This window comes from Alligator sinensis, unplaced genomic scaffold (genome assembly GCF_000455745.1).
Source record: "Alligator sinensis unplaced genomic scaffold, ASM45574v1 scaffold119_2, whole genome shotgun sequence".
Classification (NCBI taxonomy): Eukaryota; Metazoa; Chordata; order Crocodylia; family Alligatoridae; genus Alligator; species Alligator sinensis.
Window position 1 is genome coordinate 1,749,230 of NW_005842242.1, and position 25,891 is coordinate 1,775,120.

The 25,891-nt window shown below is 43.4% G+C and overlaps 1 protein-coding gene across 1 annotated transcript in view; it reads left to right on the forward strand.

Moving 5' to 3' along the window:
- CDH13 (cadherin 13) overlaps window positions 1-25,891 on the forward strand; it is a 744,241-nt gene that overhangs the window by 655,675 nt on the left and 62,675 nt on the right. Inside the window, exons 9-10 of the mRNA XM_006027433.3 lie at window positions 7,831-8,013; window positions 9,683-9,936. Of these exons, the coding sequence (XP_006027495.1) occupies window positions 7,831-8,013; window positions 9,683-9,936 (437 nt within the window). The remainder of the gene's footprint in view (window positions 1-7,830; window positions 8,014-9,682; window positions 9,937-25,891) is intronic.

The window sequence follows — 25,891 nt, forward strand, 5'->3', positions numbered from 1 at the left end:
GATGAACACCTTGCCGGGGTCGTTTGACCCCAGTACTCTTTCCTGCCGTGGCAGGGGGTCGGACTTGATGATCTACTCAGGTCCCTTCCTACCCTACCAACTATGAAAACTAACTGATTTAGGTTAAATCGGTTTATTGAATTGCTGTCCCAGATCCCTTCCAGATTCAAATGAACTCACAGTCCCCCACCATCTCAGAAGGCTTTTCACCTCCCCTGTAACCCACCTCCTTGCAGGGTGGGTGGGCTAGCCTTGGCCCAAGCCGTCTGCTCCAGCCGAGCAGGGAGGCATGCTCTAGCATTCCCCAGCTTCTGGCCTGGCCCACTGCAGAGATGTGGCCACATTTCTGGAATCAAAAGTGAATGTCTGTTCACTTGCTTATCAGTTCAGTCTACACAGTTTAGACTGCCCTGCGAAGATTGAATCAATTCAGCCTTGGGCTTTTTGTCTGTCTGTACTTAGCCTTAAGGACTTTGGAGAAAGAGGGATCTGAAGAATTATCATTGCTACTTCACATAGCACCATCTTCCTTGACTGTTTCCACCCAGGCCTAGACCTGCCCTAGCTTGGAAATCCTGATGAGATCCTAATGTCAGTTTATTCGGCTTATTATTGACCAGGAAGTCTAGTTTGTGTCAAAGTGAATTCCACCTTAAATGTCAGTTTCTGACATTTATGAGATTCTCATTGCAGGCTTCTTTGGGAATGAAAGCTGATATGATCACATTAAAACTCCATTTGTCCTTGGGGGAATTGCAGGTATAATCTCATAGGAAATATGTTGTCCTCTTACCAAATAAACACACAAATACTGTATGCACATGGCTCTTGTGAACCATTTAATAGTCACTCTTAATTGGGCTTTTTGTTTTTCAAATGTTATCTGTGCATTTGTCGACTGTGAGAACCTGTTTGACTTGCAAGAACCTTTGTACTTTGCACTCGCGTTGTAAAGAAAATAGAAGGAAAAAAGGGATGTGGAGGGGTCTCTCCAGGGCCAGGAGAAGTAGAGTAGATAGACCTGGCATCTGGGAGCTTTCTATGTAGCCTCTAATAGTAGTGTGTGAATTACTGTACTTCATTTTTCATCACCTGTGATATAGCAAAGGGAAAACAAACACCATGACGGTAATGCACAAAACACCTTCAGCTGGAATGGTGGCCTGATTAATGCAAACTGACTTGAAGTTTTAATTTGGTTGTTCTCGACTGGGGATCACAGCATGTAGAATCTTAATGAGCCATGGGGGGGCTGATCATCAATCCTAAGCACGTTTTTCTCCCATTGCACTTGCTGCTCATTGCTGCTCTTTAATTTTGGGTTGGACGAGTGTCTCAGTGTAAGGCAGAATTTGCTCAGTGGTGTCATAAGACATTAAGGTTATTTCTCCGTGTTAATACTGACTGCTGGGCACTAGTCACCAGGGTTTCCCAAGACTGTGAAGTACATTAATTATTTTGCCCTATACAGACGCATGCAGGGTAAAACCTTGGCCCTTACTGGAACACGTTGGTTGAGAATGCAATTTGCAGGTAGCCGAGTAGTTGAAGGCAAGTTTTTTACTGTTGAGTGGGGAGTGCACTTTGGGTTTCTATTTAGATTTATTGTCCCATGATCTGGTTTCTTTAGATTTCAGCGCCCCCAGTGAGGACACTCTCCCAAGAGATGTCTGCAGTCTGAGACTGCTCCACATCAGTAACATTATTTTTCAAGCTTGGAAAAAACTTTGCAATTTACTGGTTATTTCTTTTCCTGGAACATGGAGCCAGGCAAGGAGACTGGGTTTGAATTTCTGGTTTGAGCTCACTTCAACAAACTTACTCCACACAGTCCTTACAAACTGTGCTTTGCCTCTCTCCTGTTCTCTGTCACATGAAATGTAAGTTTCTGGTCTTCACTTTAAAGGTACCTCAGGGCCTAACCCATTCAAAACTGATTTTAGGGGCAGGCAACCAGGACAGTAACCCAGGTCCTCACTAGGCAAGCTAGTACAAGTCATCTGCTGTGTGGGCAAAACACAGAGGACTCTTCAGTCCCTGCTTGGGGCTGTCTAAAGCCATCTTATCCCTACCCAGATTGCAATCTCTCATTCCATATTGACAGTTTGACTTCAACTATCTGCCTGGCCATGCTGCCAGTCTCCGTTATCCACTATCTAAATTGTCAGAAGAGCACCTCTCCAACTCTGAATGGCAAGGACCTCTCCATGAACATTGCAAAGCTGTCCTAGAGTTCTCCACCAGACCCATCTTGGGATTTCCTTTGCTAAGAAACCTACAGTTGGGTGGCTGATGTGCCAAAACCACCTTGACCAATATTGTCTAGCCATTTCCCTGTACCCCTCCTACCCCTAAAACAGTCTGCCCATATCCATTTGTAGTCCTTGGGGTCAGGGACATTTGTTTTGTTTTGTATTTATACAGCCTCTATCACGGTGGAGTCCTGGTGAATAGCAAGGGAACGAGGCAGTATATATGATGACAGCCATAAATGAGGCACTCTTTTGAGTGAGATCCAAGTCCTCAGCGGTTGTAAACGAGCTCATATTTCCTCTGTCTTTACATGCCAGCTATGAATCTGGCTGAAGATGTTCTGCTTCTCAGTGATGATGATTTTCTGTGGGTGCTGATGACAGCAGTTTAAATAAAGTTCTGAATTCATCAGTTTTATTCTGAAATTTATAACAGCGCTCTGGAAGTGCGCAGATATTTAAAACGAATAAAATCAATTAATTCAGAATCTAATCATACACGCTAGCCACTGTGTTTGTTCTGAACACTGGAGCAGCTTTTTCCAGGTTAGCACCCTGCCTGAAAAAGGTAAATCTGTCACTTTGATATATGATGCGCCTAGCCTTTCCTTTGCTTTATTTTCTCCATTGACAAAACTAGTGGGAGTTCGAGTTCATGTGTGGTTTTTAATCACTCTTTTCACTTAAGGTTTTTAAGGGGAACCATTGTTAATGCAGCATTTTTTTTAGATATTGGGAAGCCTCCTTTTAATTTCAAAGTGGCCTACAGAGCTTAGGCTAACACAAGAGGTTGACCTCTCTACAACAGATACAGCATTTCTTTTTTATAGTCGGAATTCAGCCCTCGTACTCTCACATAGATAGATGATGGAGTGCACAAAGTGTCCAGATGAGAAATTAGAGCCATGTTTCAATTCACTCTGCTCCCTAACCCATTTCCCTGAGATTAAGTCAGACACTTCAGACAGCTTCAAACAGCCACACTTGGTTTTTTTGTCCATTTTCAAGCCATCGTGACCCACCTGCAGTTAATGTAACATTGAGGTTGAAGTTATCGAAGCCAGTGCTCTTGCCTTTGCCAGCAGATTTTAGCAGCTCCTTGATCTTCAGGTATCATAAACTCTGCAGGTTTCTGGCCACGGCAGGTCTGAGTGCCCTTGCTTCAATGCCAATAGGTTAGCAATGCAGACCACTGAGAGTGAATAAGGAGTGATTAAGAGTGTAGAGTACCAAAGTGAATCATCCTCAGTTAGGAGATTTCGTAGATGTTAAGAGCTGGAAGGGACCTTACAGATCATCGGGTCCAGCCCCCCTGCACTCGGGCAGGAAAGACTACTAGGGTCAGATGACCCCAGCAAGATGTGCATCAAGCCACTTTTTGAAGATCGCCTGGGGTGGGTGACTGTACCACTTTGGGGGGGAGGGGGGGGGTCTGTTCCAAACCCTCGGCACTTGACTTCAATAAAGTTTTTCCTTATGCCTAACCTGAAGTTATCTTCAATCAGTTTGTGCCCATTGTTTCTTGTCCTTGCCTGGGGGGCCTTGGTGAATAGTTGCTCTCCCACGCCCTGATGTATGCCCCTGATATTATACTTGTTGTCAGTGGAGCAAGGTGATTTGAACTTAAAAGAACTGGAGCCAGAGGAGTGGCCACTGTTTCCTAGATAAGCTAATAGCCATTTTGGACCCCTTGCAGCCTCATGCTTCCCATCCTTAGCTTACTTCCTGGGTCTCTTCAGTGCCACCAATTGATCTACTAAACAGTTTTGGGGGCTGGAAGAGAGGTCTTTTCCCCCCATGAGACAAAACTGGCAGGCTACCAGATGGGTTTTTGCTTTCTGCCCAATCTCCAGGACTTCTGGTTTGGGGCAGTTAAATTATAACTGACACAACTTCATCAGATTCTGGTGTGAAAGTTGGATTAGGATGCATTTGACTGAGGTCCTTTTAGCTCAAAGGTTTGCCTTGGCAATGCAAGGCGAGGGGAGCCCGGTTTGTGGCTTCCCTCAGCTCTCCTGTCCCCAGACCTGGGACTCTGGCTTCAAGTCATGATCCCAAGGTCAGTCTCAGGGATGGAGAAGGAGCATTGCCTTCACATCTACCTTCTCATTTCTAGTTATTTGATCTACAGGCAGTGCTTGAAGATTACACTAGAATAGTGGGGCCAAACTTTTTGGCAGGCAGGCCACAAATTAGCCCCGCATTGTCTCCGAATACCACTCCGTTCCCTTCCCGTTACCCAAACTGCTGCTCAGCTTTCTTCTCCTTGCCTGACCTGATACTCTGCATTCTGCTCTCTGCGTTATCTGCCACTGTGCTGCTTATTGCCCTCCCGCACCTCCGATGTGCTGCATGTCACACACAGAGGCTACCCGTGCCACAGGTTGCCCCCCCCAGAACAACCCTGCTAGGGTTGTTTGTGAGGGATAACCCCGCTGAGTACTATTCTCAGATAAAAGGGTATTTAGCCAGACCATGGTACAAGTGTCCCATTGCTTCTTTGTCCACTTGCAATGTATTTATATGTGCAGCCAGGCTTTTTATTTTGCAAAAGTCAAATATCAGCAGATGGGAGAGGAATCACTAATGATAATTAAACAAATCAATAATTCCCTCATCATAGGACTGAGAGCAAAAGGCTTATTTTAAGAGGAGTAACAGCAACCTATTGCATCTGAGATATGGACTCTAAATGTCACCAAAAAAAAGTTTGCATTCTTTCCAAGTCAGGGTTCTGCACAAATGTGTTTTATGAGTTACAGTGTTTTTCTACGTGAGATGGAGCACCTCCTTGGGAGTCAACCTTACATCTGAGGTTCTTAATATAGTATTTTCTTTTGATCTGTGTGAAGGCAAGTTAACATATTGTTATAGTATTGTTTGAGGTTAATTAAACTGCAAATGAGCTTAATGATCTGCCTGAACTGAAGCTCAATAACAACCCATTATATATAAACTACCAAAATCAAAAGAGCTTTTAAATTCCTTGTCAAATATACCAAAGAAGATAGAAAAAGCCAATCAATAATGTCACCCCTCTTAGAAAATCAGGTCTGGAGCTGGAAAGCTTGAAATGAAGGAACATTAATGCATACACTTAAATTCTGCCACTACATTGAAAAAGGGCTTGAGAACATAAGTCAAGTCTGTTGGAAGAAATGAAAGAGAGATAACCAAAGACGGGGGGAAAAAGACGTAGTTACCTCTTTTATATGTTAGAAGCAGGAAACAGATAGACCCTACCATGTAACCAGAGTGCAAGGTCTGTGTGGTAATAAGAGGACATTATACAATTTCAGTCTTGTTTAATGTCGTGGATTCTGCAACCTCACAAATGTTTCTATAATGTTCAGGGGTAGGAGGGTTTGCTATAAATTAGAGCAAAGGGCATCTAGTTGCTTCCCCTTGGGCAAAAGTCTTGAAGCCCATTGCAAATGCAAAATGGATGCATTCTGTAACAGGTTTGTATTCCTAGCACTGCTACTGGTAGGGTAGCCACAAGCAAGATACTTAGGACAACAGGATGGTAGTGGTGAAAAAAGGGCAACTTGCAACCAAAAGTATGCACAGTCAGACCTGAGAGGGTCTAAGCCTGGGAGGTACTGAGATTTCACAGCTCTCAGTTAACTAAAATGGAGCTGCAACTGTTCAGTTCTTCTGAAGATCAGGCCTTTAGTCTCTCAGGGTCTCACTATATCCATCCACCAAATGGGTGTAATACTGCTTATTCTCCTGCAGAGTCAAGAGGTGCATTTAATTAAATTAGCATACAACTTTTTCAATACCCTACCTGCAGGTGCTTGAGAAGTGAGGAGTCTCAACCTCAGTGCTTGACCTCATCTTTTCATATATTTAAGTGACTCTATCATTAATACACTGTGTAGACAAAAAGCAGGTAGATTATACCCATGTAGGATCAGACTACTTGACCCTACACTCTTGCAGTAATACAGCAGACTTCCCATATGGATATGACCCCTTTTTCTACTGAACAGAAATCTTAATGTTGATGTGATAGTTAGGAGAACTAAGTACAGGCAGTCCTCGATTTACAATGTTTCGAGTTACAACATTTCACATTTACAATGTTTATAAATTGGCACCCTGTTTCAACTGTACAATGCCAGTTTCGACTTACAACGCTTGATCCTATGCAATGCCATGCCAGCGAACAAGTTCGCTGCATCGCCCATCTCCCTGGAGAACATCTGTCAAAACTTCCTTGGACACTTTCTTTAAGAAAGCAGACACAACTCCAGAAGAACCTGCAGCCAAGACTCCTGAGAAGACTCCAGCCAAGAACCCATCAAAAAGTCCAGCAAAGTCACCTGAAAGGAGTCCTTCCAAATCAATAGGATTGCTATTTACAATATAAATATATTAATGTAGCTATATTACTCATCTATAATTGATCGAGTACAAAATTCTGGGGTATTTTTTGGTGAAAATAGGGTATTGGGCCTTGGTTCAGGAACCAATCCCCCATTTATAACATTGTTTCTTATGAGAAAATTGGTTCCGAGTTACAACGTTTCAACTTAAGACGCGGTTTTCAGGAACCAGTTGTGTTGTAAGTCTGAGGACTGCCTGTAGTAATAATATGAGCTCAAATTATTTTATCCCAAAGACTATTCTAGTAAGGAAAAAAGGGCAGAGTCTGCCATATAGTCTCCTTTCCCCATTATTAAGATGATTGGGTACCACTGTGTGGATGGCCCCTTAAGAGTGTGGGCCCTCCCATGTCAGGTTACACCCCTTTAGCCCTAAGGAAGAAGGTAACAAGTCAGGGATCCCAAGTATGGAGGTACCATGGGAAGTTCCCAGCAAAGAGGCAGAAAGAGCATCAATGGGCCACTGAACCTAACAGAAGGCCCAAGAGGCTGCTGGAGTGGAGCAGCATAAAGCTGCATAAAGGTGTGCAGAGTGTGATGGAAAAGGCCAGAGCGAACACCAACAATAAGTATTTAATCTGTGAAGGATCTGTTGGGTACCATGTATGATGCATGAGACTGATGTAGGACTGTGGAGAGGGCAGGAGGACAGCTAGCCATTGCAGTCCAGGCTGAAGGACAGGGGGCCAGCCTATAGGGGCATATTGTGAGTCAACTGTTTTATTCATTCATACCCCTAGAAAGCAATTAAAAAGAGGAGAGGAGAGTGAAAAAAGAAAGAAATATATTAAACAAAACCTCCCTTTTTGTTTGATCAGCTTTGAAAAATATTTCCTTTTCCAGGATGTTGTACTCCAGGACGTATTGCCCAGATTCACTTTCCTATGAATTCATCTTCCAGATGTTTTTTCCCCCCCCCCTTCTCATTGAAAAGATTTCAAAGGCTGTTTTCTATTGCATTGTTACTTATCTGCAGTATATCAGAAATGGTGCAGTAGCAGTACAATAACTTGCACATCATGTTGTGGGAATGCATTATCTACAGACGACAAGATCCCGTTATGCGCAAGGATTACATCTTCCTTTAGATGCAGTAAATAATTAATGCTGGCTCACACAGTGATTTTTCGTTTGTGGTCATTAGTTAAAATACTAACAGTTATTATCTGTTTGCTTTCTTTTTTTAGTTCCAAGCTACGGTAAAGGAAGGTGTTACAGGAGTGATTGTGAATGTAACTGTTCAGGATGAGGATGATCCAGCAACAGGGGCCTGGAGAGCTGTTTATACCATTATCAATGGAAACCCAGGGCAGAGTTTTGAAATCCATACCAATCCACAGACTAATGAGGGAATGCTCTCTGTTGTCAAAGTAAGAACTATTTGCCTTTATACTATATTATAGCTGCACAGTGTATCCAGCAGATCTTTGACGCATGAAAAGGTGCAACCACTGGAATAAGCTTCTCAAAAATATGGCACTAGTTAATTAGCTCCTCTTCACTTTAGAAATTTTACCAATATCTCCCTTTCTTTTGAAAGTAGCCCTGGGTGAGGGAAGAGATGCTTGGCAAACCTTCTCTCCTTCCCATATGTGGGACATTTAATTATTTGTCCAACCCCACCCCCCCACCCTAAAAAAAAAAAAACCCACAAAAAACCCACACACACAAAACAGAAATCTTGAACTGAAATTTTAAGATAAACATTTTTTAGTTTTCAGGATTTTTTTTGATGTCCAGAAGAAGAAAAAAAATGACAAGAGTCACTTGTGAAAAGAAAGTTATGTCTGAAGGCAGTATTTTCTACTGAGAGAGTATGGATTGAAATTTTCCCATTAGCTGTATTTCTACCTGTGCAGTGAATATCTTTGCAGTAGACAGGGCAGAGCTCAAAAGGAATGGCTTCCCTTGCAGCCCAGAGATTGGTATAGTTAGGGTGAAGTTACACGTAACACTTTGGACCATACTAAATCTGTGCAGTGTTAATAGGCGATAGCTAAATAGCTATAATGTTAATAAGTGATAACTAAATGGCTACAATGTTAATAGTTAACTAAATCTGTGCAATGGTAATAGTCGTTAGTGTTAAAGTTAGAACATGTTGATCCCTTAGACGTTATGGGTCAGTACGGTTTCTTGCCTGCACTGCTCTGCTTTACCACTAGAGGGCTGGCAAGCAGGGGTGTGGCTAGAAGCCAGGACACTTGGGCTTTATCCTTGCTCTGGGTGGGCTGGGCTGGGGTGGGGTGGGGAGGCTAGAAGCAATGCATCCTGGGGTGCTTGAAGACTTCAAGCTGCTCATTTTATCTCTGTGAAGCAGACTTGAAGTTTTCCTATAACAAATTAGGTAGCACAGCCCAGAGTTAACCCTCACCTGAAGTGGCATAATTTGAGATGCTCAGAGTGCACTTAGCATGAGCTAACAAGCTTTAACTTGCAGATGCTCACATTTTAAGTGCCCTTACTAAGGTCTGAGTGTAATGTGTTACTTCGCCCATACATTCCACCTAAGGAGGTAGGAATAGTCTTCCAATTGAATAATGTGCTTACTCTTAACCTAAGCACAACTGTGGGTTATCAGGTCTATCTCAGAGAGTCAGAGCAGTTCAGATCAGCCAGCAGAAAGGATAACATGGATAATAATTAAATGCAACCCGTTTTTCTTCTCTCCTTTGTTATTGCGGTGGGAGAGAAGCAGGGAGCAGAAAATTCTGGACTTGCTCCGTTCACCCACCCCTCACAGTATCCACCCTCTGTCACTGTGAGAGACAAAATACTGAGCTAGCTGGATCAATTGTCTGACCGAGTAAATGGCAGTTTTTTATGTGCCTCTTTAATACTCTTTCCTGTAACTTGTAATTATCATCATGTCAACTGCTGAACTTCAGCCAGGCATCGAGATGTAACCAGTGCTGGTACAAGAGATGCTGTCCCTTTTGTGGCTAATTCTGTCACTTGGGAACTCAGCAGAGGGGAGGTAATGTTAATTTTTTTTTTTTTAATTTATCTCATGCTTCAATGTTTTGACTTGCCTTTCAGCCTTTAGACTATGAGATCTCAGCATTTCACACGCTGCTGATCAAAGTAGAAAATGAAGACCCACTCGTTCCAGACATAGCCTATGGCCCCAGTTCCACAGCTACAGTTCAGATCACGGTTGAAGATGTAAATGAAGGCCCCGTTTTCCACCCAAACCCAATGACAGTGACCAAACAAGAAAACATCCCCATTGGCAGCGTTGTACTAACAGTGAACGCCACAGATCCAGATACCTTGCAGCATCAAACTATTAGGTGAGTACAATGTTCTCTAACCTAAGCCTACAGAATAGGGACTACAAGTGATTGTTGTGCCTATGGCACTTGGCCATTTGCGCAAAATTAAATTAAACGTGTTTGGGATCTGGGTAATTAGGAGTGAAGTTTTTTTTTCTCCTGTAATGAAGAGCTTCAAAATGACAAAGAAAAAGAGTTTGCATTAGGCAGGTGACAGTAGTTTTCCAAGGAATGACATGATAGAGTAAAGCACCTTTAGGTGATTCTGTTTTCAAACTGGTTCCCCCACCTTTATGAAGTCAGGGGGACAAAAATAAACATTTCTAAACCAGCTTCTGAGAATGGTTCCTCAGTTTTGCATACTCGGTTTATGTTTGCTTCTGATGTCACCTCATAAAGTGAAATAATTATTGGCCACCCAGATTCAAGTACAACAGGGTAATACATGGTGCTTGACCACACTTTTGGCATTATCTATTGCACTTTATTGTGGTTCAGGTTCAGAACAATACAAGGAAAGGATGTCTTCCGTACTGCAAAAATATTAATGCACTTGCACTCTGAGGAACAGTGTCGGGTATTAAGTTTAACAAATGCCCGAGATTACTATAATTATAAAACTGTTTTCTGACATGTGAGTGCCATGTTCCTTCTCTGAATCTCTCGAGACTATAGCAAGGAGCTTATTATGCTTTACCAGCACTTTTGCTTCCTAGAACAGTGTTGCGGAGAGAGAAACATTGTTTTTCCCCAATCCAAAAGCGGATAATTTTCACAGTTAAAAACAGCACCTGATGTCTCTGGTGGTTTGGATGAAAATTTAGAATGAGCACACCACTCGTGCAGCGATGTCAGTCTCGAAATTGCATCTTCTCTGCCAGAATGTTAACTTCACCTTTCTTCATAGCAGAGAAAGAGCTTCAGTCACTTGCTTGGGGCTGTTGCTCCCTCCACCTGAGCTAGTGCAGAGAGACAAATTGGGTTCGGTGAAGCTGTGCAGCTGCGAGGTGGACCAGAGGCTGCGTTATGTAGAGGGCCCTACCGAATTCATGGCAGAAGTGGAGTGTGCTGCAGCTCTTTTAATTTTGTGGGTTCCCCTCTGCACTGATTAGAGGAAGGGCCACATTTGTGGCTTGCTCCTGATGAACAGGGAAGAGAAACCAACGGTTTTAAATACGGTACCGTTTTTACCTCCCCACCAGTCAGCAGCAAGCCACGGGTGCTGCCGGGGCCCCTCGCCAATCAGTGGCAGGAGGCAAAAACAGCACCATAATTAACACCACAGTTTTTGCCTTCCTGTCAATCAGGAGCAAGCGGCGGGGCCCCTCCACCAATCAGCGGTGGGGCGGCACACGGGGAAACCTGCGAGATTAAAGATGCCGCAGAGCACCCCCTTTCTGCCATGAATTCGGTAGGGCCCTAATTATGTACTCTAAGGAGTCTCATTACAGGGAAGCCAAATGGTGAGACACTGAGGACTGGAGAGAGGGGGTATGTAGCAGCCCCAGAGAGCCACCACTCTGTGCATTTTCCTTCCCCAGAATCCCCCAGAGGGAGTCTCAAGAGTTGTGCTCCTTTTTTTCTCGCTAGATTCTTGCAGGCTATGACTCTTCTCCCGTATCCTCGCTGCACGAGGGTGCAAACGCCATTCTTCATGAAGGAAGACTGCTATTTTGCTTCATTCATTTCATCGAGATTTAGCAGCCTCTTATTTTTGCCCTTTTATTTGTTTGTTTTTTTTCCTAAGTGGGACCAGCGAGGCCTTGGTCAAGCTTGGTCATACAATGGAGTCTCAGCCTGGTTACTCTCCATTTGAAGTCATCTAGAATTTGGGTGCTCAAGCATTGCAAGGCAGGGAGTCAAGTTCTTCACGCAGGATCTCCCATGGTTAGATGTCTTCCTCATTGCAGGGATGGTGTATTAGCGAGTGGGCGCTTCTTCAGGAAGGTTAGGCCCATACAGCTGCCCGACCGAGAATGCCGTTGACAGTAATGGCATTCTGTGCACATAGCAAGTGTAGAGCAGCATGCCATTGCAAAGGGCCAGACTGACAGTCACGGGTTAAAATGATGTGAAGGTGAATTTAGACCTGTAAGAGTGTTCAAAATGTAATGGCGGGGGAAGAAAGGTACGGCATATAATTAGAAAATTCCATTCCCAGCATCACCTCAAAAACATCTAGTTAATAGAGCATGAATATTTCATTTTTTTTCTCTATCAGGAGTACCTGTGAGCTCTGCCATTTAAAGATCAGTTTATCTGAGGGAAGACTCTTAACAGATGTCATTTTCCCTGTTTTATAAATGTATTTATTTATTGAATGCACATTTTGTCCATTCATTGTCATTTTAGCCCTTGCTCCAGGGAATTCTTATTTTATTTGGTATAGCCACAGATTTCTGTTGATGGATGGACAAGGGCTGTGGAATCTCTTTCATGTGTCAAATGCAGCAATATGACAGTCGGGCTCATGATCTAAAACCTGGCTCATATAGGGATAAAAGTCCCTTATTCTCTTGGGCGTTGATATCAAATTTTAGTATATGCAGGAACAAAGCTATCAACAATTTTAACAATGTTCATGGGAGCTGTGGGTTTGTTTTTTTTTATAAAAAGGGCTTATTAATTATTTGCAACATTTGATCACATACTGCTAGGAGAGGTGCCCCAAGAGAGTAAAGAGCATGTGTGAAATTGGTTAAAGAAACCATGCAGGAATTTGTTCTTATAATCCAGAATCTGCTCCTTGCATTTGTCAAGCAGAATTGCTGATTATGCCAGATTGGTAACGATTATGTTGGGAATGCAAACTGGAAGAGAGATTAGTGAATCATTGAAAAGACCGGTTTGATTTTCAAGTATTCATTGCAGCTAGCCAAATAGCAGAACTCCTTTTGCAATCTAGCACTAGTCACAACCGTGCTGCAAAGGAGCCCTGAAATCTTGAATAATACAAACTAAATAAAAGTTTCCTGGAACTGAAAGCATAATGTGAACATTATCTGCATTGCCAAGAAGTTGTATTCTTTTACAAAAAAAAAAAAGGTTTTCCTCTCTCATGCTGATTGTGCAAAAACCAAACGCCGCAATGATTTAGTGTTGGTTGGGAATGGAGAGTGATTCTGTGGAAGGAAATATGTAAAAAGATCAAGGACTGTTAGTTTTGTCAGGAAAAAAAGAACAAACGGGGAAATAATGGAAGTATAAAAAGTAGGGAATTAAATCGAAAAGGCTAATCTGACTCTCATATCCCCTCTGAAACAGGGACAAGAAAGCACAAAGTATAAAAGCTTAACCCTTAACACAGAAAAAAAGAACTGTGTTTCAGGCAGTAGTTAAGCTGTGGCATTTACTGCTGCCAAATATTGACAGTAATATTCAAAGAATTAGATATTTATATGACTAATTTGCAATTCAGCTAGTGTAAAATTAAACATGCTGGGGCTAAAACTGATCACTGTATGGAATTGGCAAGAAATACTCCCCACTAAATGACTGCAGTTGGATGCATTTTGAGAAGTTGGGGTATATATTGGTTTATAATGGCTTAGGATCCTGCCAGATCTCTCTCATGGAGATTACGTATCCGTCAGATTCCTATGTGCTGGATGTTGCTGTGCTCTGTAAGTTCTCCCCAGAGGAGGTACTAGTACATTAAGGTCAATTTTTGAAGGCAAAATGCACGGGCACTAAACCATAATGCATGGGAGCAAGTCACGTTGTGATGCGCGCGTGCAGCGAGGCATGTCAGGACCCCGCCGTGAATTGGGTCCGTTGTTTCATGTTGGAAAATGTTTGTGCGCAGAAAAGTAAGAGGGGCTTTGTCCATGCCTCCCTCCTTTGCTTTCAGCCTTTTGCAGCCAAAATATGAATCCACTGAAGGCCAAGAAGATATTTTCCATTTGTTTTATCAACAATGAGAGGGTGCCACTAGCTACTGGCAAAGTGTTCTGCTATTGCATAAAATATCACAGCTGCATTCCAGAAACCATGACTATAAGGTAAAGAAAGATTTCAATGCCATGGTCCAAATCCAGATTCGGTCTGTTCTTTGAACACTGTCTGAATCAGATTCAAATGACTTATCTTGGTGAAAAACGTAGCTTGCCTTGTAACCGTTCCTATAGGCATCTGCAGTGTTGAGGCAGTTTTCCTTCTTATTCTTCAGCTTGAAGTGTTTTTGCAGCCTGAGAATGGAATTCACTTAAAAGCTCAAGCAAGCTGGCAAAAATATACTACCCAGGAAAATACAACTTCAAGCATTTGTGAGAATCAAAACCTTGTAACTTCAGTCCAGATCTCACTCTGTACATAGTTAAGCAATGCACTTTCATGGTTTTATATTCTTCTCTGATCTAATGAAGTTAACATTCAGGGGAAGTTGTTAGAGGTATCGACAGCTTACTGGGAACAAATGTCTTAGGCTCTCGTTAACCAAGCATATAATGAAGGCTCCAAGCTCAGTTCTGCTCTTAGGTATTCTTGACTGTGTAGGTTGTTTGTACTCATTTCAACCAAAGTCCATGATTGTTTGTGGAGACGCATCCAGTAGGTGTAGAGGGGTTTGATCCGACCCTCAAAGCAAGAATCCAATGGTTTTTCACCAGATGTATGCAACTGAAAGCAAACATTTTCCTTCTGCGCTTACTGGGCAAGAACCACGGAACCAATTCAAGTGGGATTGCAATTCTAAGATTCATTAACCTATATTAACCTATTTTTTCTAAAGTATTCAACTCCCCCTACAACTCCCAACTTTTGGGAAGAAGAAAAACATGCGGAAGCCCCCATATTAATTATAATCCAACAACTTATTAATAGACCAGTAATGAAGTTTCTGAAATTTGATTTCTTAATCAGGGATCATTGTTATTTCTGTGCCAGATTTAAGAGTTTAATTTTGGGTGCCTCTTTCCCACCTCTGAAATTTTAATCAGAAGTTTCAAGTGTACGTGTCAATGAGAAGTTAAAGGCCAAAATTAATAACATTTTCTACCTTGGGAAATTAAAAGAAGAGCCTCACTCTCTGAAATCCATTATTAACAGTAGATCTTAATTAAACATAGTTACTGGCCTCAATAATTTGTCTGCATGGAGAGATCAGTGTAGGTATTTCTTTCCTTTTTTGGATTCAACAAGTGCAGGAGATATAACAGTTAGACTTTTAACTAAGTGTAAATAAGTTGTTTATGGCAATATACTTGTAATTTTTAATTAAAGCAATGCTCTCTGGTTTCATGTTTTATCCCAGCAATATATTTTTATTACCTACTGTGCTCTAGGATTTTTAATTATTTATGTAAATATATTATTGCAGTTTTCATTCTTGGGAAGTGATGTGCCTGGATGCTATATTAACATCTCCAAGAAAAAAAACAACAGCCTTGTATTATGGATTTCGAGCATGTCTAATTACATAAGAAAATTGAAACGATGCATTTTGGCAGCTCATGTGTAGTTGATAACATGTAATGCCCGTAATTCCTGAATGGGTGGTTGACAGTCCATTGTCATATTGGGAAGGACTGAGCTGTATTCAGCTGTAAGTCAGCTCCTTTCTCTCATGTATTTGACACATTTACAGGCTTAAGATTTGAGGGTAGGGAGACTAACTGGTTCAGAGGGGCATGAACTTTAATAGGCAACAACCATCTTTGTCAGATGCTAGGAAGGGACTGCATCATGCTCTTAAGGGTTGATTCTGGCAAGGCTGCCAAAATTAGCGTATATCCATGGACTTCGGTGGATTTGTACTAGCCTGGGATTATAGTCAGTCTTTGCTGATCATCCCACATTAGCTGCCTATGTTGAAATATAGTGATAAACAGACTGTTTTTCTTATAAAGGTCATTATCCTTAGAGCAAAACATTGATGCATGGCAATGCGGCTGCTTCCCTGAATAACAGACTGGATGTAATAACAGCAAATCTCAAAAGGACTCATTTAAAGACAACAATACATTCCTTGGTGTCATGGTTGAAAGGGCAATGGCTAAAAGGATGAGCAATCAGATTTTAAGTTATATTATTACAGCTTAATCAGTGTCCACTACATCAATGTCATTATTCCAGATTTTACACTGCTGTCAGTGAAAATGCGTGTCCTGGTATGTTTTTAACCTTTGCAGAGATGGAATGAGATTGTAAAGCCCTGTAAATTAGTATTTTTACTCAACAGAACTGCTCACACGCTTAGTGATCTTCTCCTTACTTCCAAGCATAAGGTAATCCCAGCAGATTTTGGTAAGGAGTAGTTTACTTCCGTCACTTCTATTTTTGCCGCCAATCACCAGTATTACAGCTAATGCAATCAAGCCATGAATCATGACACTAATTCAAGAAATGCATTTCATATTCTGCTATTTTTTCCCCCACAGTGCATCTGAACACCCTCTAAAGAACAATGAGACTCCAAAGCACATTCCTCTTGAACACTTAAGGGATTAATTTTGCATACCCTGATGCGTGCTGAGTCTTTTTTAAGACACTTTTTTATTGTAGGCAAGGGTCAGTACACTTGTTTTTGGGATATACTGCCATCACTTTAGGGAAGAACTATCTAATGAAAGAAGGATGGCAAGTCTTATAGTAAGAGTGCATGGTTATAAGAAGTGATACACTCAGACATTGTTAAGTGTGTCTCCTGGAATCTGAAGAGGTTATGCCCGAACCCTACCATCGGGAGGTTTGTTTTCCTTGGGCAGACAGAAAAAAATATTCCTGTTGTTTTAAATTAATGACTGAGTCTTGCTCTCAGCATGCAGCACTGGGGGTTTCATTGTAAGTTGCCCCCAAGAGCATCTTGAGTTGGCTCGGCAGTTTTATTTATGGCCTACATGAATCCACCCATTGGGAATCTGGAGCATATCACTAGATCTGAAATTGCTACATATTGGAGAGTGCAATAAAAAAAAGCAAAGCAAGCCAGGTAGAGAGGGAACTTGCCCCGAGCAACAAGTTATTCCTGTTCTCCCCTTCCTGCCGAAATCTCTGAAATGTGAAGTATTGCCTCCAGGAAAGCCAGCTGGGATCCAAAGGCTGTGATGGGGCAGGGAGGAGAAGAGAGGACTTGAACTGCCGGCAGTGACAGAAAGAAGGCATGCATCGCCTTATTCTAAAAGGAACAGTCTTGCCATTTCTCTCCTGCCCAGGGGGACCCTGCAATTTTATATGCCATCAGATTCTCACAGAGCCTCCTCCAGAACGTTAGAGTAGTATACTGCTATGTGATATATAGCACGCTGTATTATGATGCAATTATAGTAAGGTTACAACACAGAGAAAAACACACTGAATGAAAAATGCACGTTCATTGTATCATGGTATATGAACAAACAGGGTTGCATCGTCCATATATTATGTAGTGGGATAAATATGCAGCTCTCGCCTTGTGCAGCAAACTCTTTAAGTTGATCGTAAAAGGGGAGAGGGGTGAACATACCAAGACTGGAGGATACTTATTGAACAGGATCTAATCTGCTTGATTGCACTCTTAGACCACTGCTGCCGTGGCCCAAGTGTATAGAAGGGGAAAGGCAGAGGGGTTGTAATGGGCTGAGGGGAAAATTGGGTCCTGAAAATGATTTGCTGCTAGGGAGCGCTGGCCAGCACCGCATGGATAGATCGCATAATTTTGAATTCACTGGGAGGAAGTAGCCGGCACAGGGATCTCTGTAGCAGGAGCAACCTAGTGAGCTCAGACTGAAGAAAATAAATGACTGAAGTAGAGTCATAAGGCTGGAAAGAATTCTAATAATTCTGTCAAATCTGGAAATCAGGTCCTAGGAAAACTATGGACGAGAAAAACCTGACCCATCAGGAGACGAGCTGCAGCAGTCCGTCCTTCCCCTCGGATGCACAACCCCTGCCTCAACTTTAGAGCTGTAAAAGAGGAAAGTAGTGCCTGCCTCCCCCAGGAGAAGCATTTCCTCCAGCTGTCGGAGGCAAGCTCTTTGAGGAAGAAAAGAGAGTCTCTTTCCTACACGATGATAAAAGATGATGTTGTCTCAACCCCAACCTAGACATGTAAGAAGCAAGAGTGTGTGCGTTAAATTATTGCAAGAAAGGAAATAAGTGTTTGACATGGCAAAAAATACTCAGAATGTAAAGCGTCATTGCCTCACTCTCTGAAGCTGTGTGGATGCTCTTGTTCAGGTGGTCTTTGGGACTTGAGCCAAGGGTAAGGGACGGATGACAACCACCATGAAATAGGTTGCAGTCTTTGTGACTGTGACTCGCAGCAGAGATCCCAGCAAAGTTGATCCAGTGCAGGAGTTAAGACTGCTTTGGGTCTCCTCCATGTCACCTTCTCAGAAGGTGCAGAGGGCTGTGGCTGAAAGCCACTTTGGCAGCAATGAGGCATGGCAGCAAAGACTCTTCTAGGACAGGACCCACATTGCATTCAAGTTCTTTAGCTCTCTAAACCTTTCCTTTGTTGGGCTACCTTGGCAGGAAGCTCCATTTGAGGAACCTCTTTGACGTTATACGCACCTCTCGTTGCCTGTTACTTTGTCATAGGATGGATGATCTGACTCAGGAGTCAACTGACTGTATTATAAGAACAAGCATGGAGTTATTAAGTTATCTCTGGACTGATACAAAAGACATTGGAGGCGACTGCTCTGAGCATCTAGAGACATGTGAAGAATCATCAGAATACAAATGTGATCAATAGGCCAGACGAGGGGTGACAACATGCAGCACTGAAAACCAGTCGGGTTGCTAATGTGATTTGTGCTTCCTGAATCCCAGAATTGATGGGATGATGCACATTGGATGGGAATTAATGCGTTCTTCGCACATCATTGATATTTCTTGGTTTCAAAGAACAGTGCTGGACTGATTAGACCGAGCAGCACTGCGTACAAGGAGACTCCATCCATATCGTCTGTACTAGTCAATGCAATGGGTTATGCTAGAGGAGAAGAAATGGATGGAGAGGTGCTTCATCTGCAGAAGTCATTCACCCCTGGACTGAAGCTCCAGAGGGGAAGGGTTCTCTCCCCACAATCCTTTGGTGCATACGGACAAAGAAAGCATCCATTTTTCACATATTTTGAGTCTTTTACTCAAAACGGGTTGGGCAGTGGAACAGAACTTGCGGCATCCCTTTCTCCTCCTCGTCTGACCACATCACGCTGCAGAAAGGACCTTGCTACAAGATCTCGTTACAAGGCAAAGAGAGCTCTTCACTGATGCCTTAAAAGACACTTGAGTAAGTGATCCCAGAAATCCTTGCTTCTGGGCTTCATAAGGCAGGGGTGGCTAGTTTCAAGAAGGACCCTCTAGCTATTCAAACCCAGCCCCTGATGCTGCCAACAACACCTGTCAGAAGGGTTATTTTCCTCAAATCTTCAGTCTGCCCTATTTTGGAGGCATAAATCATATTTATTGTGTTCTTGTTCAAAGTACAGATGATAGGTTTGAGAGTGTGTGTTTTCATGTAATCAAATAGGCCAAAGAAACCAATTTAAACCTTCCTTGATGTTTCTTTAAGAGCTCCAAATTCTTGATTAATAAGAATGAATGTAACATTTAAGGGGAATCTAATTAGACCCTTCCCTGCCCCCCCACAAAGCAGTATTATTTCACATTATGTTTTCAACCGTGTCGGCACTCGGAATGAATGGCTCTGAACTGTGAAATTATATGGAGCATTTTTCATGTCACTGACTAAACAATATTGCAGTCCTTCTTGAGAAATACAACAATGGGATGTATCAGTCGCAAGTTCTGTGCATAGTGGAAGGTAGGTACTGATAATAATTCACTTTGTCATTACTTAAATTATGCTGGTTTTGGAACAGGAAGACAGGCCTCTGGAAGAGGTGGAGATTTTCTTGACTGTTAGGGATCTGCATATCATATGTAAGGATACTGTGTGAGGTGGCTGGGCCTCTGGGGAATGAGTGGGTAACACTTCATATTCCTTTGAAATTGGGGAGATCCCCTGAGAGAGAGTATTAGTATAAAATTCTAAAATACTTTCATTTGCTCTGAAGGAAATGCCTTTGTGTGACAGTAAGTATAGAAGATAATACACATGGCCACTGTTATTGTGTAAGCAAACGCAAGGCTGTAGTTGTAAAACACAAAACCTGAATGCAGGTTTGCTGTAGGAACTTCCATATCAAATTAAACTAGTGATCCAATCCAGAATATTATCACTGGCTGTGTCCAGAGAAAAGCAGTAGCAGTATTATGATCCTTATTAGTAGTACTGTTGTGGTATACACTCCTTCCTCTGACAAGAGCAGCTATTTTCATGGTATTTGTGTCCAAGAGGAAAACTGTAGGAATTTCTTTGATATATGTTTCTCCTGGTTTAAAGAATTAAGTTGTTCAGGTGATGTGGATGTACTTCAGATACAGGTGGGCTTACTCACTCCTAGCATCCATGACAAGATCAATAGTGAAATCTTGGGCTAGGGACAGAAGTTACATGTAAACTGGTTTAAGTCATCAGAATTTGGTTTAAACCAGTAAGAGAACTGAAGTTCAGTGCACATCAACCAGATTCAAAATGGCTGAAACTGGTTTAAGATAACCCTGGTTGAATGTAGTATCAGACTTAACTGATTTGGGTCAAACCAGTTTATGAAACTTCTGTCCCAGATCCTTTTCTGTTTTAAGTTAAATCAGAGTCCCCCCACAATCCCAGCATGCTTTCTAGCCCTGGGCTGGGTTGGGCTGTGCTGTGCTTTCTGTACCAACAGAGAAGGGGGAGGGGGCAGGAGCCAGGGACGGGGGTTAAACACTCCTTCTCCTGGCTAAACCCTCCTTCCCTTGAGTACAGAGGTGCCCTGCTAAACTTACTGAAAGTTACTGCTGGCTGCAACTGTGGACTACAAATCCCAGAGGCACCTGGAGGCAGGAAGAAGTGATAAGCAACCCTGCAGAGTCCTGTTGTTGTGATTGTGGACTGCAAATCCCAGAGACCTTGGGGGCAGCAGGAAGAGGAAATGAACACACAGACCATGCTGGCTGTGTGCCAGAGAGCCATGCTCTAGTGCTCCCTGGTTTCTCAATGTAATCTCTACACCTTAGACTAACCTGCAAGGACTGAATCGATTCAGCCTCAGGCTTTTTGACTGTCTATACTTAGCCTTGATGGCACTGGAGACAATGGCATAATCTTCATTGAATTCAGTGGGGCCAGAATCTCACCCTACCTGGGTCATATGGACCCTTTCCCAAATTCAAGTCCTCCATGATGCTGTATATATTGATGTAGTGACTTGTGTTGCAGCTTGTGTTCAGCCACAAGTCTGTGCATTTCTAGGAATTAAATCAAAATCACACATGGCTATTCTTAGAATAGAATTTAAGTTCAGTTAAGGAAATTGTCAGAAGAATTTAGTACTCATTTTTCATGAAACGGAGCCCTGTAATTTTGCCATAATAGAAAAAAATCTTGTGGAGTTCAATTGGAATTTTTCTATTAACTTAGCAATAAGGAGTCCAGTTTCTGCAAAATGGTTTCTGAGTAAAAGTAAAATTACATACTTTGTTTAGCGGCAGGTAAGTCTGTAGTTTCATGATTAGTTCAAACATAAATCATCGATGGATTGAGTTGGCTTTATGACCAATATATTCTGTAGCCAGGTACACAGAAGTGTGCATGCATACTCTATATCTATACAGATCATTAGTATCCATGTAATACAGTGATGGTAGATGCATAGGATGATGGTATTTATCATGCAGCTGCCCTCTAGCCACTAATCCATCATTCCCAGACTTATTTTACCATTCCGACCCCTTAAGCAATTTAAATTTCAAACATTTACTTTTTTTTTTTTTTAAATAAACCTGTCAGAAAAATGCTACCTGCCTAAGGCCCAGCTTAGGTGAGATTCAGCCCTGGGCCACTGACTGCTTAGCTTTTTTTCATATACACAAAAAAAATGCAGCTTTAAAGTCTCTTATCTCACAACCCTGCAGGGGTATAAACAGGAACTCTGTACTGCTGAAACAGGAGGTTTCCAGCTTCACAATGGGACATGCAGCACTTGCTTCTGGCTCTGGGAGGATCTGAGTTAACAAGCTTTCAAACGAATCTTCAAGTCTAAAAAAGCGAGTAGTTTTTAGAGGCTTCCATAGCACCCTCTGAGTTGGGTAAAGTTAGAGATGGACTTGTGGTAACTAGGAAGTTTGGCTTTATAGATGGAGCAAGATATAGAGAAAGAAAGTGTAAATAAAATTGTTAAAACTCTGTTAACATTCCTAAAATAGATTTTCTGTCACATACCGCGCAGGCAGCTCGAATTCAGCCAAGTTATAAGGCCCTGAAAATTGGAGCGTGTACCTGTTCAGGACCATTCTTGGAAGATTCTAGTTGCACTGAGCATGCTCTGTCCCTACGTAGGTTCTGTGCTTCACGGGGACTTGACAAGCACCAACCTCACACATCAACTGAGCATGTTCCATCACGAGTCCAGGACTCCTTCTGCATTTGCTGTTCCTGCCTGCTCAGGGTCACTATGGAGCCAGATACCAGGATGCTGGGTTTTTGGTTGTAGCCGTATTGGTCTAAGGACATAGGCAGTAGGGCTCTGTGAAGCTTTGGGTGGTGGTTTGATTTGGAGGAGATTCAGCCCTATTCGGTGGCCGAATCTCTGAATCCAAATTGAATCAGGGGACCAATTTAAAGGTCTGAATCAATTCAAAGCTCTCTGAATCTTTGGAAAAGATTCAGAGAGCTTTGATCACTCAAATGTAGAGCTTTGATTCGGGCAGTCCACAGTGGCTGCAGCAGGGAGCTGCAGCTGGACTTTGAGCTGGTAAGTACTAGGGGCAGGGGAAGGGGACCAGCCCCCTTGACCCTCTCCGCTCACCCAGACCCCCATGGCTGCCTGCCTGCCCCAGCTCCCGGTCCTTTAAAGAAAAGCCCTGGTGCTCACTGGGTGCTGCTGGGGGGGGGGCAATCCCTGCTGCCTCCCACTACCCTACACTGCATGAGGGGCTCTGCCATGAGCCCTCACTCCCCCAGCCCTAACATGGGTGCCCCACCTGGGCCAGTTCCAGCCCTTTAAGAAAAAAAAAATGGAGAAAAGCCCCTGGACTCACCACTTCTGCAGTGGCCTTGGGGCTTTGTGGGGCTCGTGCAGAACCTCCCCATGCAATTCAGGGCAGCAGGGGGCAGCGGGGATCGCCCCCTGCCAGCAGGCTCAAGGGGCTCATGCGGAGCCCCCCACACAGTGTGGGGCATTGGGGACAGCAGGGATTGCCTCCCCCCACCCGGCAGCACCCAGTGAGTCAGGGCTTTTTTTCCCCAAAGAGCCAGGAGCTCGGGCTGGAGGGGATGGGCCTGGCTGATTCGACAATTTGGCCGAATCAATTCGGGACAGTGATTCAAATCACCGAATCGAATCACTGTCCCCGAAATTGGCCGAATCCGGATCTGAAATGAATACTAGCCGCTTCACACAGGACTAATAGGCAGGCAAAGTTCTTTGGGGAGATGCGATATCTTTTATTAGACCAACTGATTAGTTGGAAAAAAATTCTTTGCGAGCTTTCAGCCGCAATCACCTTTCAGATACCAGGATGGGAGATGTGCAGATGGGATCACAGTTCCAGCTGTTAGTGCCCAAGTAAGAAAGGAAACAGCATCACTCAAATGTAGAGCCAGGCACAGGAGTAGGAGCTGCCAAGGGGGTGGGTTGGAGCTGAGTGAAATAGGGACAGACCCAGAGGTGCAACAGGATCAGACAAGGGGATGAGGATAGTAGTCAGCTGGTCATTTATACCCGTAGGCAGGTTGGTGGGTTTTCTAGGTTCTATCGGGATTCATCGCAAATCCAGTCCCAGCAGGAAAATGTCCCTCCTCCTTGTACCCTGAAATGAAAAAAGTACAGCCTGTACTAATTTCAGGCAACTACTATTTCTTGACTAGCTCAGCCTCTTCACTAGCTCAGCTCATTTAACTAACTAATGAAGTGAGGGAACTAGCCATGTTCATCTGAAGTTAAGCAGAAGGCAGGGCAGTGTGGCACCTTATAGACAAACTCCTTCAGAAAACCAGATAGTCTTACCAAGTGCTGCAATGCTCTGGCAAGTTGTTTAATGCACTCCTAGAAGGCTCTTGGTCCTGTGGTGATGATTGCAGTACGAGACTGTATACAGAATAAAACAGAATTATAGGCACTGCATCAGAGACCGGCTATCTCTATCCTTAAATGCACATAGTACTTAATCTACCAAAAATGATACTTTGTAATCTCTAGAGGGGTATTAGTGGGAAGTGTTCAGCACCCACTCACTTTTCAAGAAATAAAGGATCATTTTCTTTGTTAAAACTATCCCTTTCTTTTCTTTTCCCTTTGAAAAACACGTTTTGTGTTGTTCAATGCCTGTGTACTACAGCTGTGAAATATACAAAGGACCGTTCCCTCAATCACATCATACTTTTGAGATTTGCCCCATTACCCATCAGAATAGCGAATAAAAATTAAATTCTATTAATATTCTTCTCTATTGATATTTTGACGTTCAGGGCAAAATTCATTTTCTATCTGAATCCAGTAAGATGATGGATGTTACTCTGAATTTATATCATAGTAACTCAGTGGAAGAATCTGGCCTTTTACTGTTTTTGTTCAGCTTGCGAGAAGCAGTATTTCATTTTCCTACAGCCCCCAAAGGCACAGGAGAAAGGAAAAAACAAAAACATTTCAGCTCAGCAACCAATAACAAATGTAACAAGCCAGGCTTGATGACATTATAAATAAAACAGCTAAAACATATTTACACAACCTTGAAGGTGATAAGAGCCAGTCAGGTAGGAAGTAAGAGCATGGAGTGTAGTGAGTGTTTGGATGCTTTGAGTATATAGGAATCTGAATCATCCGGATCAGAAAAGGTAAATCACATTTTCCTTTCCCATTTTCATGGCCTTTAAAGGTAATGAATTAAACAAAGATAGACAGCTGGTCTAAAGCAAGAGGAGAGATATGGCATCAGGACGTTTACAGGATTGAGAATAGAGATCTAGTGCAGTTGTCATGTGTTGTTTACTGGGCGGGGTGGTATGCCTGGTAGAATGGACTCTGTCAACTAAGCCTCTGATAGGATTTTGCCCTTTTCCACAAGAAGTAAATGGTTGTTTAAAACAAATATTGAGGTTTATAATCGTAGACGGAGGGAGAAAAAATTGTTTTGGGGGGGCGCTGAGCATGAGCATTTATGCGCGAGTGTGCCCTCCCCCCGCCAGGCAGGTAAGTCTGTGGGAGGAGGGGAGAGGGCTGGTGGGGGCAGATTGAGGTCCAGCGGTGAGGGACAGAGTGGGGCAGAGGCACAGGCAGGAGCAGGGGCTGGAGTGTGTGGGTCCTACCTGAGTGGGGCTGGAGCAGGGGCAGGCCCTGTACAGCTGGGGCGGAGCCATGCGTGGCTTGTCTGGGGCACTCCCAGCATGGGGAGGGGGTGGCAGCTCTCTCCCTGCACACACCCTGGGAGGGTACAGGGGCCGTGTCCCCGGGATCTGCGCTTGGGATGAGGGCAGGTTGTGGACTGGGGCTTGGCTCTTCCTGGCGGGGGGTTGGCTGTGCTGTGCTTGGGATGGGTGGTGCTGGTGCTGGGAAGAGGAGGTTGGGGGGCCTATGACAAATTTTGGGGTGGCTCCAGCCCCCCCAACCCCATAAACCCTCCTTCCAGTGCCACAGCCAACCACCCTAAGCACAGCACAGCATGGCACAGCCCCAGCCCCAGCCCCAGCCCCAGCTCTCCTTTGCGTAGCACAGATCTGGGGCACATGCCCCCTGTGCCTCCTGGGGTGCACGTAGCAACAGGAGCTGTGCCCCCCAGACACGCTGCCTGTAGCTCAATCCTGTGCCCCACCCCGGCTGTGAAGTGCCTGCACCAACCCTAGCCCCACTCCCTATTTCACCACTCCCCACCCCCTGCTTCAGCTGCCAAAATCCCATGGCCAGGCTGCCTTGCAGCCCTTCCATGTTTGGGGCAGCTAATCCCCCTT